This window comes from Nycticebus coucang, chromosome 12 (assembly GCF_027406575.1).
Source record: "Nycticebus coucang isolate mNycCou1 chromosome 12, mNycCou1.pri, whole genome shotgun sequence".
Taxonomy (NCBI): Eukaryota; Metazoa; Chordata; class Mammalia; order Primates; family Lorisidae; genus Nycticebus; species Nycticebus coucang.
This window is the reverse complement of record NC_069791.1, coordinates 15,278,993-15,297,520: the sequence shown is the minus strand read 5'-3', so window position 1 is coordinate 15,297,520 and position 18,528 is coordinate 15,278,993. Positions and strand designations below refer to the sequence as shown.

General features: G+C 41.6%; 1 protein-coding gene across 1 annotated transcript; it reads left to right on the top strand.

Annotated features, from left to right (window-relative positions):
• The first annotated feature begins 239 nt into the window (after positions 1 to 239).
• On the top strand, positions 240 to 17,795 carry TMPRSS12 (transmembrane serine protease 12). The gene is made up of 5 exons (XM_053558033.1): positions 240 to 434; positions 1,097 to 1,292; positions 6,123 to 6,391; positions 12,856 to 12,998; positions 17,426 to 17,795. Exons 1-5 carry the CDS (start codon positions 248 to 250, stop codon positions 17,675 to 17,677), a joined length of 1,047 nt encoding a protein of 348 aa, XP_053414008.1. The 5' UTR covers positions 240 to 247; the 3' UTR covers positions 17,678 to 17,795.
• The last annotated feature ends 733 nt before the right edge of the window (positions 17,796 to 18,528 follow it).

Here is an 18,528-nt window from a genome sequence, read left to right as displayed (position 1 = left end):
GTCACCCGCCCCAGACCGGACCCGGGAAAGTCTTGTCAATTGACGCCTGCCAGAGCCGGGCTGAGGGCAAGACGCTGAACGTGCTTTTGCCGGATACTAACGGGAGGCTCGACTCCCCGGGCAGCTCGGCCGCCCCTGAGGCCCCGCTCGCCCGCAGCCCGTGCCGTCCCCCGCCGCCAGGGCCGGGGCCTGCGCCGGCGCGGCCGGGGGCGCCGCCTGCCGCCATCTTGCCCGCCGGAGCGCCAAGATGCGGCTGGGGCTCCTGGGCGCCGCGCTGCTGCTCGTGGGCGGCGCTCACTTCTACTCCGAGCACGACTCGCTCTCCGGCAGGGGCAGGCTCGGCCCCGCGTGGGGAGAGGCCAGGGGTCCCGAGAGGGCTGAGGCCGCGCGATACGGGCTCCTGCCCGAGGAGGAGGAAAGGGGGGACGCGAAGGGCAGTACCTGTTCGTTCCGGATGGGCCTTTCCCCACTACCTATTAGTGTCTGGATTGGGGCCCCTCTTTCTCTTGACTCAACTGCCTTTAACCAAAATTTTACAGACCTAGGCAGCGTCGAGACTCCTTGTAATGATAATGGTAGTGGTAATATAAAAAAAGACAGGTATTTGTGTATTTGCGCCTCAACACATTCTGGAGTTTATCATTCCCATTTTGTAAAATGATTCGTAATTCATTGGGATTCAGAGTTGAAAGGGCTGTTACGTGACCTGTTCGTACTACAGTTGAGAAAAATTAGCCCAACAAGTTAAATGGCAAGTATTAGACCTTGCAGCTTTTGACCCACCAGGCCCAGTCTCTTTAATCACTATTTTCACATAAAGGAGAAAAGGATTCCTAGCCAGAGAAACGTATCTCATTTTTATACTTTTAGGCAATAGTTTTAAAAGTAATGAACTGTGTTGATTTCATGTAAATTTGTTAAGTAGTCAATGATGGCATATTTGTCTTAGGTCTCCTTTAAGATTGAAAATATGGGCATGCCTCAAGTATCCAGTTTGGTTTATCATTTATTTAGATAGGAACGTAAAGATTAACGTGTTCAGATTAGGAAATAATATAGATTCTCAGTACAAATAATTTATCATTTTTATTTTTAGATTGTGGAAAAGCGCCGCTTAGGGATGTGTTGAAAGGGTCTCGGATTATAGGGGGCACGGAAGTTCAAGCTGGAGTGTGGCCATGGATAGTCAGCCTGCAGGTTAAATACGGCCGTTTTCTCGTTCATATATGCGGGGGAAGCCTAGTGAGAGACAGGTGGGTCCTCACAGCTGCCCACTGCACTAAAGACTCTAGGTATGTATTCAGAACACAACTGTTTTATTCTCTCAGGGTTTATTCTGAAGTGATAGAGGATAGTTTAACTTTGGCCATTTTCAGTTACATGTTTGCAAGTAGCCATGATGGCTTAAATATAGTAGGGTGTTATTTGTTGAAATAAATTCTTTAATTCAGAAGTTGGCAAACTTTTTCTGTAAGTAATATTTTGGGCTCTGCAGGTCATATGGTCTCTGTCACAATTACTTAACATGAAATCAGCCACAGACAGAATATAATTGAGTAAGTGTGGCTCTAATCCAGTAATCCTTTATAAACACTGAAATTTGAATTTCCTATAATTTTCATCCATCATGAAATATATTTTTTCCAACCTTTTAAAAATGTTAAAAAAAAGTTTTCCTTCTGGGGGCAAGACATGATTGCAAGAGGGACTTTACCTAACAAATGCAATCAGTGTAACCTGGCTTATTGTACCCTCAATGAATGCCCAACAATAAAAATAAAAATAAAGTTTTCTTTATAGGCATCACAGCTCACAGCAACCTCAACTCTTGGGCTTAAATGATTCTTTTGCCTCAGCCTTCCAAGTAGTTGGGACTACAGGTGCCCACCACAATGCCTGGCTGTTTTTTTGGTTGTAGTTGTCATTGTTGTTTGGCAGGCCCAGGCTGGGTTTGAACCTGCCAGCCCCAGTATATGGCTGGTGCCCCAGCCGCTGAGCTACAGTGCCGAGCCTACTGGGGTGGTTTTCTCATCTTAACAATATCATCTTCCAATCCATGAACACAGGATTTCTTTCCATTTATTTTTGTTTGCTTTCTCTCAGCAATGTTTTGTCATTTTCAGTCTATAAACGTCATTTTCAATCTTATGGATTGAACAGAAATTGAATATTTGAGTAAATTTGGAAAATAAAAATCTTAACTTCTAAGTAGCTTAAGCCAGCCATTTCTTTTTAAACTAAACAAAACTAGAACTTTAAAAAATATATATAGTTTTTTTTGGAGGTTACCAAGTCAATTCCTTTTTTTTTTGAGATGGGGTCTTACTCTGTTGCCCTGGGTAGAAGGCAGTGGTGTCATTATAGCTCATTGTAGCCTCAAACTCCTGGGCTCAAGTGATCCTTCTGCCTTAGCCTCCCAAGTTGCCAGGACTATGTGCGTGTGCCACCACAGCTGGCTAGTATTTTCTATTTAGATACAGGTGGGATCTCCCTCTTGCTCAGGTGCATCTTGAGCTCTTGACCTCAAGCAGTCCTCCTGCCTCAGATTCCCAGAATGTTAGGATTAAAGGTGTGAGCCACCACACTCAGCGCTACCTAGTCCACTTTAAAGAAAACAGTAGAAACATACTAACTGCCCCAAGCCAAGGCTAGGCAGTGGTATTTTTTAGTTTTTTCTGTGGTCCTGCTTTATACTGCTCTACGTTTCCACTTATACTTGCTGGAATTAATTATGGCAGATTTTAGTTAAAAGTTGCTTTTCCCATATTGGTTTTTAAGCTCTTCGTAAAACTAAGGCGTTCTTATCTTAAATTATTTTTTTAAAACAATACTTAAGCTCAGCCTGAAGGGGGTGCTCAGGCTTGGGTCCTTCACTGATGTGTAGTTCTGTCTTACTTGATCAGTATTAGTTGTTGGCATCCAATTCTTTTTTTTTTTTTTTTTTGTAGAGACAGAGTCTCACTGTACCGCCCTCGGGTAGAGTGCCGTGGCGTCACACGGCTCATAGCAACCTCTAACTCTTGGGCTTACGCGATTCTCTTGCCTCAGCCTCCCGAGCAGCTGGGACTACAGGCGCCCGCCACAACGCCCGGCTATTTTGGGGTTGTAGTTATCATTGTTTGGCAGGCCTGGGCTGGATTCAAACCCACCAGATCCTATGTATGTGGCTGACGCCTTAGCCACTGAGCTGCAGGTGCCAAGCCTAATACGTAGAACATTTTTAAAAGTAGAACATTTTTAGTATAAGAAAATGAGAAAATAGAAATGCCATGTTTTTTGTACGTATTTTGTTACTTTTTTTGGTATATATCCTAGATTTTTCCAAGCACATACGCAAATTATTTTACATAATAGGTTCATATAGCTATACTGTGAAATAACCCCTTTCATTAAATTATATAACATGAGCATCTTTCTGCATAACACATCTGTTTTGCTTCTGCATTCCACATCTGTTTTGCTTCTGCATTCCACTCTGGAGATATGCTACAATTTACTCAAGCCCTTTTCTGTGGTGAGTATTCTCATAGCTAAATTTTTGTGTTCGGCTCGGCGCCCGTAGCACAGTGGTTACAGCGCCAGCCACATACATGGAGGCTAGCGGGTTGGAACCCGGCCCAGGCCAGCTGAACAACAAGGATAACTGCAACAACAACAAAAAACACCCGGGCGTTGTGGCGGGCACCTGTAGTCCCAGCTACTTGAGAGGCTGAGGCAAGAGAATCACTTAAGCCCAAGAGTTTGAGGTTGCTGTGAGCTGTGACACCACACACTGTACCAAGGGTGACATAGTGAGACTGTGTCTCAAAAAAAAACAAGAACAATAAATAAATAATTTTTCGTGTTCATCTTCTGCTGCTTTGGGATAAATTCTAGGAAGAACTGCAGAGTCAAATGCAATGCAGCTTTTACAGGCTACTGATACATGTTGCCAAACTGCCTGCCTACCTACACTTTCCACAATGAATAAGGATACCCTCCTTCCTCTAACTTGTCCTTACCGAGTGTTATCATCAAATACACACATACTTTGCCAGTTTGAAGGGTGAAAAGTTATCTCAGTCTCTGTAAACAGCAGTGTATAAAGTGAGAGTTCCTCCTTCCTACTTGCAGCTGTAAGAACTGTTAGCCTCTTCGCCTTTTTTGTTTTTGTTTGCTTGCTTATTTTTCTAAGACTGTCAAGATCTGTATTTGCTTATTGTTTTTGCCTTTAGTGTCAAGTATTAGCGTATCTTCTCGCGTCAGTGTTAAATATTTGTCTATATCTTCTTCTGTCTTTTCTTTGAGGTGCCAGTTCTTGTTAAAGTTTTGTTTGAATTTTTCCATATTTATTTATTTGGGAAAATTAGGGGTACGTGTTTGGTTTACATACTTTGTTTCTGTACAGATTGAGTCAAAGTTGTCCTCTTCACCGGGATAGTGTGACTGTACCCAAAAGTGTGAATTTACTCATCCCCTCCTCTCCCTTCCCCTTTTTCCTGGCTTAATTTAAAAAATTGTCATGCTGGCTCGATGCCTGTGGCTCAAGCAGCTAAGGCACCAACCACATACACCTGAGCTGGCGGGTTTGAATCCAGCCCCAGCCCGCCAAACAACAATGATGGCTGCAACCAAAAAATAGCCAGGCGTTGTGGCGGGCACCTGTAGTCCCAGCTGCTTGGGAAGCAGAGGCAGGAGACTCGCTTGAGCCCAGGAGTTGGTGGTTGCTGTGAGCTGTGATGCCACGGCACTCTACCCAGGGCAACAGCTTGAGGCTCTGTCTCAAAAAAAAAAAATTCTCATGCTAAGTTAATATCCAAATGTGTCATTCTAGTAAACTTAAAAACTATTTATAAAGCAGAGGGAATCTTTTAGCAAACTTCCATGTGTCTGTGACCCAGCTTCAACTTGTCAGCTTACACCTGATTGGTGTATCATTTATGCGCTAACCAACTGCCCCTCCAATCACAAAACCTCCAGAGATGACCGCCTCCTTACATTGACCACCTCAAGTTGACTCATTTTCTTTTTTTTTTTTTTTTTTTTTTGTAGAGACAGAGTCTCACTGTACCGCCCTCGGGTAGAGTGCCGTGGCATCACACGGCTCACAGCAACCTCTTAACTCTTGGGCTTACGCGATTCTCTTGCCTCAGCCTCCCGAGCAGCTGGGACTACAGGCGCCCGCCACAACGCCCGGCTTATTTTTTGGTTGCAGTTTGGCCGGGGCTGGGTTTGAACCCGCCACCCTCGGCATATGGGGCTGGCGCCCTACTCACTGAGCCACAGGCGCCGCCCAAGTTGACTCATTTTCATAGACCAGACATGCATTGCATGTATGTGTCAGCACAGTAGGCCTAGTTCCTTATGTTGACCACCTCTGTATGTTGAGCAGTTTATTACAGTCCCGTAGGTAGTCAACTTACAATAAGTTCTACTGTATTTTGAAGCAAATTTTGGACATATCACCTTGGGTATCCCTAAGAAATAGGAACTCTTTATTCAAAGATTCATGTGTTTAAATGTTTAATGCATTCAGTTTATTTTGGTACTTAATTTGTTTCAGGGATTTAACTTTCTCTTTTTAAATAGCTAGTTGTCCCAATACCACATATTGAATACTTTGTCCTTTTATTAATTGACAAGAAATGCTACCTTAATCACGTATTAAATTCTCACATACTTGAATCTGTTTCTGTATTTTTATTTATTTTTTATTTTGAGACAATGTTCTGTTCTGTTATCCCAGCTAGAGTTTAGTGGTGTCATCACAGCTTACTGCATCGTTTAACTCCTGGGTTCAAGCAATCTTCCTGCTTAAGCCTCCCGAGCAGCTGGGACTACGGGCACACACTACCACGCTTAGCCGATTTTTTTCTAATTTTTTGTAGAGATGCCTCAGCTTCCCAAAGCACTAAGATTATAAGCATTTACCTACTGTTTCTGAATTTTATATCCCATTGATCTTTTCCTTCTTTCCTATATCATATTTGGGTTTTTATTTTATACTTTTGTCACATGAAAGTGGTACTAAATTTTTTTGTTAATAATCTAACATGAAAATAAAACTAGTGGGAAATTAAGTTTGTTTAAAAGACATGTTTAAAACAAACATGTTTAAAAGAAAAATATTTCTTTTCTTTCAGAGATCCTTTAATGTGGAGAGCTGTGATGGGAACTAATAATATACATGGGAACCATGCACGTACTAAGAAGATCAGAATTAAAGCGATCATCATCCATCCACACTTCATTCTGGAATCTTACGTAAACGATATTGCCCTTTTTCATTTAAAAAAAGCTGTGCGGTATAATAACTATATTCAGCCTATTTGTCTACCTTTTGACGTTTTCCAAAACCTGGAGCGAAATACAACGTGCTTTATAAGCGGCTGGGGTAGAACAAAGGAAGAAGGTAATTGCAGTCTGACTTTTCCTGAGACACATCTTCCCGATTACTGGCAGAGGAAGTCAGTGCTTGTAGATAGTCACATGCTGCATAACAACATTTGAGTCAATGCTGGGCCACATATACAATGCTCATCCCGTAAGATTATAATGCCATAATTTTACTGTACCTTTTCTACGTGGGTTTAGGTATGTTTAGTTGCACAAATATAAAACTGTTGATACAGCTGCCTACAGTATTGAGCCCGGTATCATATGGTGTGGGTTTGGAGCCTGAGAGCAGCTGCCTGTAACACAGGCTCGGTGTGCAGCCAGCTGTACCATCTGGGTTTGTGTCCGTCCACTCTGTGGTGCTCAAGCGATGACGAAATTGCCTAATGATGTCATTTCCCAGAGCAGTCTGAGAATGTGCAAAATCAACAATATTGTATAACGTACAACCAATGTACAAAAATCTATTTATATACATTTAGTAAAATTTTTTTTTTTTTTTTTGTAGAGACAGAGTCTCACTTTATGGCCCTCGGTAGAGTGCCGTGGCCTCACACAGCTCACAGCAACCTCCAACTCCTGGGCTTAAGCGATTCTCTTGCCTCAGCCTCCCGAGTAGCTGGGACCACAGGCACCCGCCACAACGCCTGGCTATATTTTGGTTGCAGTTTGGCCGGGGCCGGGTTTGAACCCGTCACCCTCGGTGTATGGGGCCGGCGCCCTACATTAGTGATAATTTTATTTATTTGTTTGTTGGTTTTAGTTTGTTTTTTTTTTTGAGACAGAGTCTCACTATGTTGCCCTCTGTAGAGTGCTGTGGCCTCACAGCTCACAGCAACCTCAAACTCTTGGCTTAAGTGATTCTCTTGCCTCAGCCTCCCAATTAGCTGGGACTACAGGCACCTGCCACACACCCATCTATTTTTGTTGTTGTTGTTGTATTTGTCTTGTTGTTTATAGCAGGCCCAGGCTGGGTTCAAACCTCGGTGTGTGTGTCTGGGACCCTAACCACTGAGCATGGGTGCCAAGCCTAGTTTTTCTATTTTCAGTAGAGACGGGGTCTTGTGTTGCTCAGGCTGGTCTTGAACTCCTATGCTCAAGCAATCTGCCCTCCTCAGACTCCCAGAGTGCTAGGGTTAGAGGCGTGAGCCACAGTGCCCAGGCAATTTTTAAATGTACCAGATATTACGCTGACAGGATGACTGCAATCAAAAAGCTGGACGGTAACAAGCATTAATGAGGATGTGAAGAACTGGAACCCTCATACATTGCTGGCAGGAATATAAAATGGCACATCTGCTTTGGAATACTGTTTGGAAGTTCCTTAAGAAGTCATGTCACTCAACAAATCACTTTCTAGGTATATACCCAAGAGAAATGAAAATACATGTCTACATAAAAACCTGTACAAATGTTCGTAGCAGCATTATTCATAATAGCCCCAAATGGAAACATCCTAAATATCCATCAGTTGTCCATTCATATACATCAGATGAATGTATAAACAAAAGGTGGTGTATCCATATATAGGATATTATTCAGCCATAAAAAGGAATAAAGTACTGATACATACAACAACAGTATGCAAAATGAAACAAAGCACTCTAAAGGCCATTGTTCTATGATTCCATTTCTATGAAACGTCCCGAACAGGCAAATCACAGGGAAGTACAACCACAGAAAGTAGATTGGTGGTTGCCAGCGGCTCAGGAGGATGATGGGGACAGAGAGTGATGGATAGTGGGGTGTTCTGGAATTAGTAGTGGTAGTTATACACGGTTGTGAATATACTAAAACCCACTGGATTAATACATTTTAAAAGGGTGAATTTTTTTTTTTTTGTAGTTTTTGGCCAGGGCTGGGTTTGAACCCGTCACCTGCGGCATATGGGGCTGGCGCCTACTCCTCTGAGCCACAGGCGCCGCCCCTAAAAGGGTGAATTTTATGGTACATGAATTATATCAATACAATTATATGTGAAGAAATAACTGTACAGTACATATTAGGATAATTAATTAACTTTAATATTAAATGTGAAAATTGGTGGGAATAGACTCATAAAAACACTAAGACATAATCAGAGGATGAAAAAATGCTTCCCCATTCCCCACTCCTTCCCATCACATCACTATAGGTCTATTTACCACGGTTCCTTTTACACCCATGCGTCATGTCCCATTTTCTTTTGAGACAGAGCCTCAAGCTGTCGTCCTGGGTAGAGTGCCGTGGCATCACAGTTCACAGCAACCTCCAACTCCTGGGCTTAAGCTATTCTTTTGCCTCAGCCTCCCAAGTAGCTGGGACTACAGGCACCTGCCACAACACCCAGCTATTTTTTGGTTGCAGCCGTCATTGTTGTTTGGCAAGCTGGGGCTGGATTCGAACCCACCAGCTCAGGTGTATGTGCCTGGCACCTTAGCTGCTTGAGCCACAGGTGCCGAGCCATCCAATTTTCAACAAAAGAAATTACAGGCACACTAAAAGGCAAAAAAGTCTGACAACACAGGGGAAATACAAGAAACAGACTCATATATAGCAAGGATGTTGGCATCATCAGACCAGGAATTTAAATGGTGGTTAATATGCTAAGGGCATTACAGGGAAAAGTAGACCAGAAGCAGAGACGGAAATTCTAAGAAAGAGTTAAAAAGAAATGCTAGAGGGCAAGGAAATGATCTCTAGAAATGAAGACTGCCTTTGATGTGTTCATTATGGGACTGGACATGGGTGAGAAAGAATCTGAGCTGGAGGGTACGTCAATAGAAGCTTTCAAAAGCAAAGAGAAAAAAAGACTGAAAAAGGCCCCAGAATATCCAAAAATTGCTGGACAACTATAAAATGTGTAACGTATGCATAAGGGGAATACCGGAAGTAAAAAGAGAGAAAGGAACAGAGGAATTATGTGCAGCCCCATTGCTGCCCCTTATCTAGACCTCCAGCTGGTGCCTGGAACCCGGGATAGCTCCAAACCCACTGCGCTCAGCCCGGACGCGTTTCTATCCGTGTCTTCCACCCAAATGTAACTCCCTCCGTCTTAACTAATCACTTACGCATACTGTGGCTGTAACTGGCAGTTTGAGGTTCACATAGGACTAACATATTTCTTTTTCCTTCTTCAGTTTCACAGGCAGAAGATTCATTCTTACTACAGACTTAGCAACCTCAGCATGTGATCTTTCTTCTTCTCCTCCTCCTCCTCCTTTTTTTTTAATGAGACAGGGTCTTGCTCTGTTGCCTGGGCTGGAGTGCAGTGGCATCATCATAGCTCACTGCAACCTCAAACTCCTGGTCTTAAGCAATCCTTCTGCCTCAGCCTCCTGTTTCGTTTCTTACTAAGTTGAGAACTTTCACTTTTTCACTTAAAGCACTTTATGGCTTCTCTTTTGCATATCTAAATTGCCAGCATCGGTCGGCGCCTGTGGCTCAAGGAGTAGGGCGCCGGTCCCATATGCCGGAGGTGGCGGGTTCAAACCTAGCCCCGGCCAAAAACCACAAATAAATAAATAAATTGTCAGCATCACTACTCTTATTTCTAGAATTTTCCATGTAGTATTTTCAGACCACACGTAACTGAAACCATGGAAAATGAAACTGCAGATAAAAGGGGACCACTGTAATAATGACTGAAAAATTTCCAAAATAAATGTACAACACCAAATCACAAATGCAGGAAGAATACCCAGCCAAATGTTTAAAAAGGCACATTACACCTAGGCATAGCATATTCAATCTGCCAAAAATCAAAATAAAGAAAAAATACTGAAAGAAGCCAGAGCTTACCTATATAAGAACAAAGTAAGAAATACTTCCAACTTCTACTGAGAAACTATGTAGAAAAGAAGAGACTGGAGTGAAATATTCAAAATGCTGAGAGAAAAAAACCTACCAACTTCAAATTCTGTAGTCTTTGAAATTATCCTTCAAAGGTCAATTTAAAAGTAAGTCAATAAAGACTTTCTTGGGCCAGCTGTGGTGGCTTATGCCTGTAATCCTAGAACACTAGGAGGCCAAGGTGGGAGGATCTCTTGAGGTTAGGTGTTCAAGACCAGCCTGAGCAAATTGAGACCCATCTCTACTAAAAATAGAAAAATTAGCGAGGCATGGTGGCGCATGTCTGTAGTCCCAGCCACTCAGGAGGCTGAGGCAGGAGGATTGCTTGACTCAGGAGTTTGAGGTTGCTGTGAGCTAGACTGAGGCCATGGCACTCTTGCCCAAGTGACAGACACTCTGTCTCAAAAAAAAAAAAAAAGAAAAGAACTTTCTCAGACAAAAACTGAAGGAGTTTGTTGCCAGCAGATCTGCCTTATAAGAAATGTTAAAAGAAGTTCTTCAGAGACAAGGAAAATAATGTAGGTCAGTAACTCAGATCTATATAAAGAAAGGAAGAACATTAAAGAAAGAATAAGTGAAAATAAAAACTTATCTTATTCTTCATCTAATAGTTAGGACATGGTTAAAAATAATAACTATATTTAACAATTGTAGCTTATGTATACATAAAATGAATGACAGCAATGATAGACGGGGTGGGAGGGAAGAATTAGAAATATTTAGTTACCATAAATTACTTGCACTACCTTGAAGTGGTATAAGTTATTTGAAAGTAGACTTAGATTAGTTGTAAATGTAAATTGCAAATTCTAACAATCAATTACTAAAAATGCTTTTTAAGTATAATTTATATGCTAAGATAGGCAAAAAATAGAATCATATAAAATACTCAGTTAAAACCATAAAAGGCAGGAAAAGAATGGAAAACAAAAATAGAAAAAAAGGATAGTGGATAGAAAATAGTAAAAATATGACAGATATTAATTTATCAATAATCACTAAACATCAATAGTCTAAATATATTAATTAAAATATAAAGATTATTTCAGAGTGGATTAACAAAACCAAACCCAACTATACACTGTACACAAGAAACCTACTTTAAATAGAGATTAAAAGTAAAGAGATGGGGGAAAAGTAAAGGGTTGGGCTGGGCACGGTGGCTCATGCCCAGCCCCTACTCCATCCTTCAAAACAGTTTCAGAACTCTTTTTCTCGAGTGGCCATCAGAGCTGTCCTCGTATTTATTACCCTTAATGTCCTAACTGTTGTCAAAATGTCTTCCTTTCAGGATGGCGCCTGTGGCTTAAAGGAGTAGGGCCCCAGCTCCATATGCCGGAGGTGGCAGGTTCAAACCTAGCCCAGCCAAAAACTAAAAAAACAAAAAAACAAAAAAAAAAGTCTTCCTTTCAATGTGTCCTTTTTCTTGGGGTAAAGAAAGTCACTGGGGGCCGGATTAGGTGAGTAGAGAGGGTGTTCCAATACAGTTATTTGTTTACTGGCTAAAAACTCCCTCACAGACAGTGTTGTGAATGGAATTGGGTCATCTGCTCATCTGAAGCCGGGGGGACAATGTCTACCACCAGAAAAGTTGGGAAAGGATGCAAGGCACACAAAATACTCAGCTACCACATGTGACCACTGCAACTCTGAGACAGACTGTTGGGATGAGATGCTGCTGGTTATAGTAGCTTTTCTTTTTTTTAATGACCACATTTATTTTTTTTTTTTGCAGTTTTTTTTTTTTTTGGCCGGGGCTGGGTTTGAACCCACCACCTCCGGCATATGGGGCCGGTCCCCTACTCTGTTGAGCCACAGGCGCCGCCCTATAGTAGCTTTTCTATTGATTGATTTTACAATAATCTGTCCTTTAATTTTCCTTAATTGTTGTCTAGCATTTTCCTACCCTTTCAATAGCAAATAACCACTTTATGTTCAGGAATTAGCAGATCAATTAGGGGAGCACATGAATAAAAAACTTTTTATTTTTATGTTCACCATCCTTCACGACTTAGCGTCATTAGCAAATTCAGTAAAAATTATTCACAATTGACAAATAGATTGACTTCAGCATTGTAGCTCCTTTTGGGAGACCTTCAAGAAATACATGAAAGCCAAAGTAACTAAAATTACCTGAAATTCCTAGTATCCAGAGATAACTGTCATTAACATTTAGGTAAACATTCTACAATCTTCCTAGACATATATACACATAAATATGTACATCTGGGGTGGTGCCTGTGGCTCAGTGAGTAGGGCGCCGGCCCCATATGCCGAGGGTGGCGGGTTCAAACCCGGCCCCGGCCAAACTGCAACAGAAAAATAGCCGGGCGTTATGGTGGGCGCCTGTAGTCCCAGCTGCTTGGGAGGCTGAGGCAAGAGAATCGTGTAGGCCCAGGAGTTGGAGGTTGCTGTGAGCTGTGTGACGCCACGGCACTCTAACTGAGAGCGGTACAGTGAGACTCTGTCTCTACAAAAAAAAATTAAAAAAAAATATATATATACATCTGTATGGATATACTAATAATTTTACATAATTGTTTAATAAAGCACTTTGGAAGGGAAGTCCACTAAACACCAAAATTTTAAATCATGGTAAAAATGTCTGTGCTCCAAAATAATTTATTGTTTTTTTTTCTTTGTTAACAGGTAATGTTTCAAGTATCTTACAGGAAGCACAAGTACATTATATTTCTCGAACGTTTTGTACTTCTGAGAGGAGTTATGGGGGAATAATTCCTGATACTTCGTTTTGTGCAGGTGATGAAAATGGAGCTTTTGATACTTGCAGGGTAAGAACAAATAATTTTCCTTTTAAATATTTTCTAAAGTCAGAAGGGAACATGAATCAGGCCTTTCGTCATTTTCAGATGGTCTTAATTACACTAGGTCTAAAAATGCTAAATTAGTTTTTCTTCTTTTTAACAATCCAGCAATCCTAATCTTCTTGGTTCCCGAGTCCTTGTTTTTCTCTTATCAACAGCGTCAACCTTGGGCAAAATTTGCCTTGGATCATTTTTATCATCATCTTTGAGATGTAATTCACCTATTTAAAGTATAAAATTCATTGTTTTTTTAAGGGTATGTGTAGAGTTGTACATCATCACCACAATCTTATTTTATTTTTTTATTTTACTTGTTTTGTTTTGAGACAGTTTCACTTTGAGGCATCATAGCTCACAGCAACTTCATACTCTTGGGCTCAAGTGATTCTCTTGCCTCAGCCTCCTGAGCAGCTGGGACTATAGGCACCCATCACAACACTCAGCTTATTATTTTTTTTTTTTTAGAGATGGATTCTCACTCTTTCTCAGGCTGGTCTCCAACTCCTGAGCTCAAGCGGTCCACCCGCCTTCAGCCTCCCAAAGTGCTGGAATTACAGGTGTGAGCCGCTGCGCCTGGCCCACGATCTAATTTTAGAACTATTTTTTTTTTTGAGACAGAGTTTCACTTTATGGCCCTTGGTAGAGTGCCATGGCATCACACAGCTCACAGCAACCTCCAACTCCTGGGCTTAAGCGATTCTCTTGCCTCAGCCACCCAAGTAGCTGGGACTACAGGCGCCCGCCACAACGCCCGGCTATTTTTTTTTTTTTTTTGGTTGCAGTTCAGCCAGGCCCGGGTTTGAACCCACCACCCTCGGTATATGGGGCCGGCGCCTAACCAACTGAGCCACAGGCACCACCCTTAGAACACTTTTGATACTCTAAAAAGAAACTCGGCCCCATCAGGAATCACTCCCCTGTTTTTCTTCCACTCACCTCTAGTCCTAGGCAACCACTAATCTCTATTGAGCTACAGATTCCGGACACTGCCCAGCCTGGACATTTGTGAAATATTTCAATATGTGGATATGTGGTCTTTTATGACTGGTTTCTTACATTTAGTATCATGTTTTCAAGGTTTGACCACAGTGTAGAATGTATCGGTACTTTCTTTTTTTTTTGAGACAGTCTCACTATGTCCCCCTTGGTAGAGTGCTGTGATATCATAGCTCACAGCAACCTCAAACTCTTGGGCTTAAGTGATTCTCTTGCCACAGCCTCCCAAGTATCTAGGACTATAGGTGCCTGCCACAATGCCCGGCTGTTTTTCAGTTGCAGTTGTCATTGTTGCTTAGCTGGCCCAGGCGGAGTTCGAACCCACCACCCGTAGTATATGTGGCTGCCGCCGTAACCACTGTGCTACGGGCGCTGAGCCAATGTATCGATACTTTATTGTGTTGCCAAATAATACACCATTATATGGATATGTATGGATAGACCACGTTTCATTCTTCCCTTCATTAGTTGATGGACTTGTGGACTGTTTTCGCTTTCTGGCTTTTATGAATATTACTGTGAACCTTTGTGTCTACATTTTGGTATATCTATATGTCTTCATTTATCTTAAAAACTTCACACCACTTAAGAGTGTAATTACTGAGTCAATGTCTAGCATTTTGAAGAACTGCTGAACTGTATTCCACAATGGCCGTGCCATTTCACATTTCCATGCGGGATGAGGATCACAGTTTCCCCACACCCTTGTCAGTGCTTGCTATTGTCTGTATGTTTTATCAGAGCCAGCCCTGGGGGTGTGAAGCAACATCTCACTGTGGTTTAATTGTGCTTCGTTAGACAATAACTATGTGAATCATTTTCTCGTTTTTATTTTTATTTTATTTTATTTTTTTGAGAGAGAGTCTTACTACGTCGCCCTCGATAGAGTGCTATGATGTCACAGCTCACAGCAACCTCAAACTCTTGGGCTTAAGTGATTCTCTTGCCTCAGCCTCCCAAGTAGCTGGGACTACAGGCACCCACCACAGCGCCCAGCTATTTTATTGTTATTGTTCTTGTTGTTGTAGTTGTCATTGTTTAGCAGGCCTGGAACCGGGGCCAGGTTCCAACCTACCAGCCCCAGTGCTAGGCGCCCTAACAACCAAGATAAGGGCACTGAGTCCATTTTCTCATTATTATTATTATTTTTTTTTTGTAGAGACAGAGTCTCACTTTATGGCCCTTGGTAGAGTGTCGTGGCCTCACACAGCTCACAGCAACCTCCAACTCCTGGGCTTAAGCTATTCTCTTGCCTCAGCCTCCCGAGCAGCTGGGACTACAGGCGCCCGCCACAACGCCCAGCTATTTTTTGGTTGCAGTTTGGCCGGGGCTGGGTTTGAACCCGCCACCCTCAGCATATGGGGCCGGTGCCTTACTGACTGAGCCACAGGCGCTGCCCCATTTTCTCATTTTTAAATTGAGTTATTTCTCCTTTTATCGTTGAATTATAAGCACTCTTCATATATTCTGGATATAAGTCCCTTACTAGCGATATGATAGCAAATGCTTTCCTCCATTCTGTGGACTAGTTTTTCACTTTTCTGATGTTGCAGTGTGTAGCATAAAAGTTAATTTTTTATGCAGTCCAATGGATCAACTTTTTGTTGTATTTCTCTGTTTTTTGACTCTTTATTCCCATTTTCCTCACTATTTCCCAAGGTACCAGTCCTTCATTCCCAAGAGTATCCCAGACTTTCATCTTTTCCTACTCATTCTTATTTATGAACTCTAAGATTTTTCTTTCCTATGCCCTTTTCCCTAAAAATCTTTCTGAGTATAAGAGTAGAGAATCCAATCTAAATGAATTGCATTCCTGTACAAACACATACTTATCAAAAAGTGATCATTAGAGACATCTGTTACTTACAATACACTGAGCATCTTCCCCATTTATTCCCATTTTGCTACACTACCTAATGTTAACACTTAAGAGGACGGGCGCAGTGGCTCACTCCTGTAATCCTAGCACTCTGGGAGGCCAAGATGGGAAGATCACTTGAGCTCAGGAGTTCAAGACCAGCCTGAGCAAAAGTGAGACCCCATCTCTAATAAAAATAGAAAAACTAGCCAGTGCTAACAGCATGCCTGTAGTCTCAACCACTCAGAAGGCTGAGGCAGGAGGATTGCTTGAGTCCAAGAATTAGAGGTTGCAGTGAGCTACAATGATACTGTTGCACTCTAGCCAGGGTGACAAAGCAAGACCGCCTACAAACAAACAAAACTTGGAAGAGCCGTCTCTTCCAAGATGCCAGTTTATGCCTCTCTTGTTACCAAATCTCACACACACACTGAAAAGAGTCTTACTGTGTCACCCTTGGTAGAGTGCTGTGGCGTCACAGCTCACAGCAACCTCAAATTCTTAGGCTTAAGTGATTCTTTTGCCTCAGCCTCCCAGTGGCTGGACCATAACTGCCATGCTTTGGGTGCTGAGCCTGAAAAGAGTCTTTTATACATCTTAGAGTTATGCCTTTCATACATAGTATTAAGCAAGATAAATATTTTAATAGACAGTTTTTAGAATATTTTTTTATACTTTTTTTTTTTTTTTTTTTTTAGAGACAGAGTCTCACTTTATCACCCTCGGTAGAGTGCTATGGCATCACAGCTCACAGCAACCTCCACCTCCTGGGTTTAGGTGATTCTCTTGCCTCAGCCTCCCAAGTAGCTGGGACTACAGGTGCCCGCCACAACGCCCAGCTATTTTTTTGTTGCAGTTTGGCCGGGGCTGGGTTTGAACCCACCACCCTCAGTATATGGGGCCGGCGCCCTACTCACTGAGCCACAGGCGCCACCAATTTTTAGAATATTTTTGTAATATTTTACATACAGAGTCTCACTATGTCACCCTCAGTAGAGCACTGTGGCATCACAGCTCACAGCAACCTCCAACTCTTGGGCTTAAGCAAGTCCCTTGCCTCCGCCTCTTAAGTAGCTGGGACTACAGGTGCCCATCACAACACGCGGCTATTATCTTGTTGCAGTTGTCATTGTTGTTTAGCTGGCCCAGCCCGGGCTCAAACCTGCCAGCCGTGGTGCATGTGGCTGGCGCCATAACCACTGTGCTACAGGCGCCAAGCCATTCCTATATTATATTTCTCCTGAGTAATTGTATTTAAAATCCAAACAATTTTATTTATAGTATTTTCGTTCAAAACTATGCAGGTGAGAAATTGATTTACCAAAACTGTTTACTTACCTCCAAATATGTGGGCCAACTGAACACCTCTTGTTTGAGTTGGAATATTAAACTCAAAATCTATGGATTTTTAACACTTGGAGGTATATTTAAAATGTGTATTTACAAAACTTAAGTTTAATGTGGGTAACTTTTTTCCAGTTCTACTGTTGCTTAACAGATACTAGAAGTAACTAATGCTATTTGGGGGCTTTTTTGATAGGGTGATAGTGGTGGACCATTAATGTGCTACTTACCAGAGCAGAAGAGATTTTTTGTAATGGGAATTACCAGTTTTGGACATGGCTGTGGTCGAAGAAATTTCCCTGGTATCTATAGTGGGCCATCCTTCTTTCAGAAGTGGCTGACAGATCACTTCTCCCAGGCAAGAGCTAAAGGCATATGTACTGTAAATATTCTACTTGGACAGATCCTCGTAGCTTTAGGTTCTGTTGTCTTACTGGCAATAACATAAAGAAATTCTGAAGACTTTAGTGCTTTTATTTTGCATTGTGTCCCTGTCTGTCTTCTACATAAGGAAATCATTTATTCTTTTAGCAATTAATTGCTCACATTAGAGTTCTCATGTGAACATTTTTTAAAATACAAGGATGGTAACATATTAGATATACGATTGTAAGTTTGGCACTGAATCACATGCTTTTTTGATGCATTTTGATTGTTTTACTTTATAATCATAATTTTACATTTGGAATATTTTCCTAGAGTTTGTATAAAATATTCAGTTAAATATATACTTTGTGTGTATGAATGCCAAATAATAAAGAGTTTATAATTAAAAAAAAAAAAGCCACAGAGACGCTGTGCTGATTGTCACGTTCTGATTTGGTTAAAAAAAAAAAAAGTAAAAACAAAAGCCATTCTTTGGATAAAATAATCAAAACTCCTTTTAAATTATATCTTATTTTAATAAAAATATCTGTTTGTATGATTTATTATTTTTTGAATTATTATCTTGTTTCTGATTCTCAAAGGATATTCGTAAAAGCAAGCATTTACCTATAACAAACACTAATTAAAGGAATTTATTTTATTTTATGTATTTCTTTCTTTCTTTTTTCTTTTCTTTTTTTTTTGAGACAGGGTCTCTCACTTTGTTGTCCTGTGAGCTATGATGTCACTATGTGGCGTCACAGCTTACAGCAACCTCAAGCTCTTGGGCTCGAGCCATTCTCTTGCCTCGGCCTCTGAAGTAGCTAGGACTACAGGTGCCTGCCAAAATGCCTGGTTAGTTTTAGAGTCAGAGTCTAGCTCTGGCTCAGGCTGGTCTCAAACCTGTGAGCTTAGGCAATCCACCCGCCATGG

What these genes read in the sequence shown, in the direction of transcription:
- TMPRSS12 (XM_053558033.1), top strand. Translation starts at nt 248, where the DNA reads ATGCGGCTGGGGCTCCTGGGCGCCGCGCTGCTGCTCGTGGGCGGCGCT. An exon ending in CACTGCACTAAAGACTCTAG is followed by an intron (nt 1,293 to 6,122) that starts GTATGTATTCAG and finishes CTTTTCTTTCAG; the next exon opens with AGATCCTTTAATGTGGAGAG. An exon ending in GGGTAGAACAAAGGAAGAAG is followed by an intron (nt 6,392 to 12,855) that starts GTAATTGCAGTC and finishes CTTTGTTAACAG; the next exon opens with GTAATGTTTCAAGTATCTTA.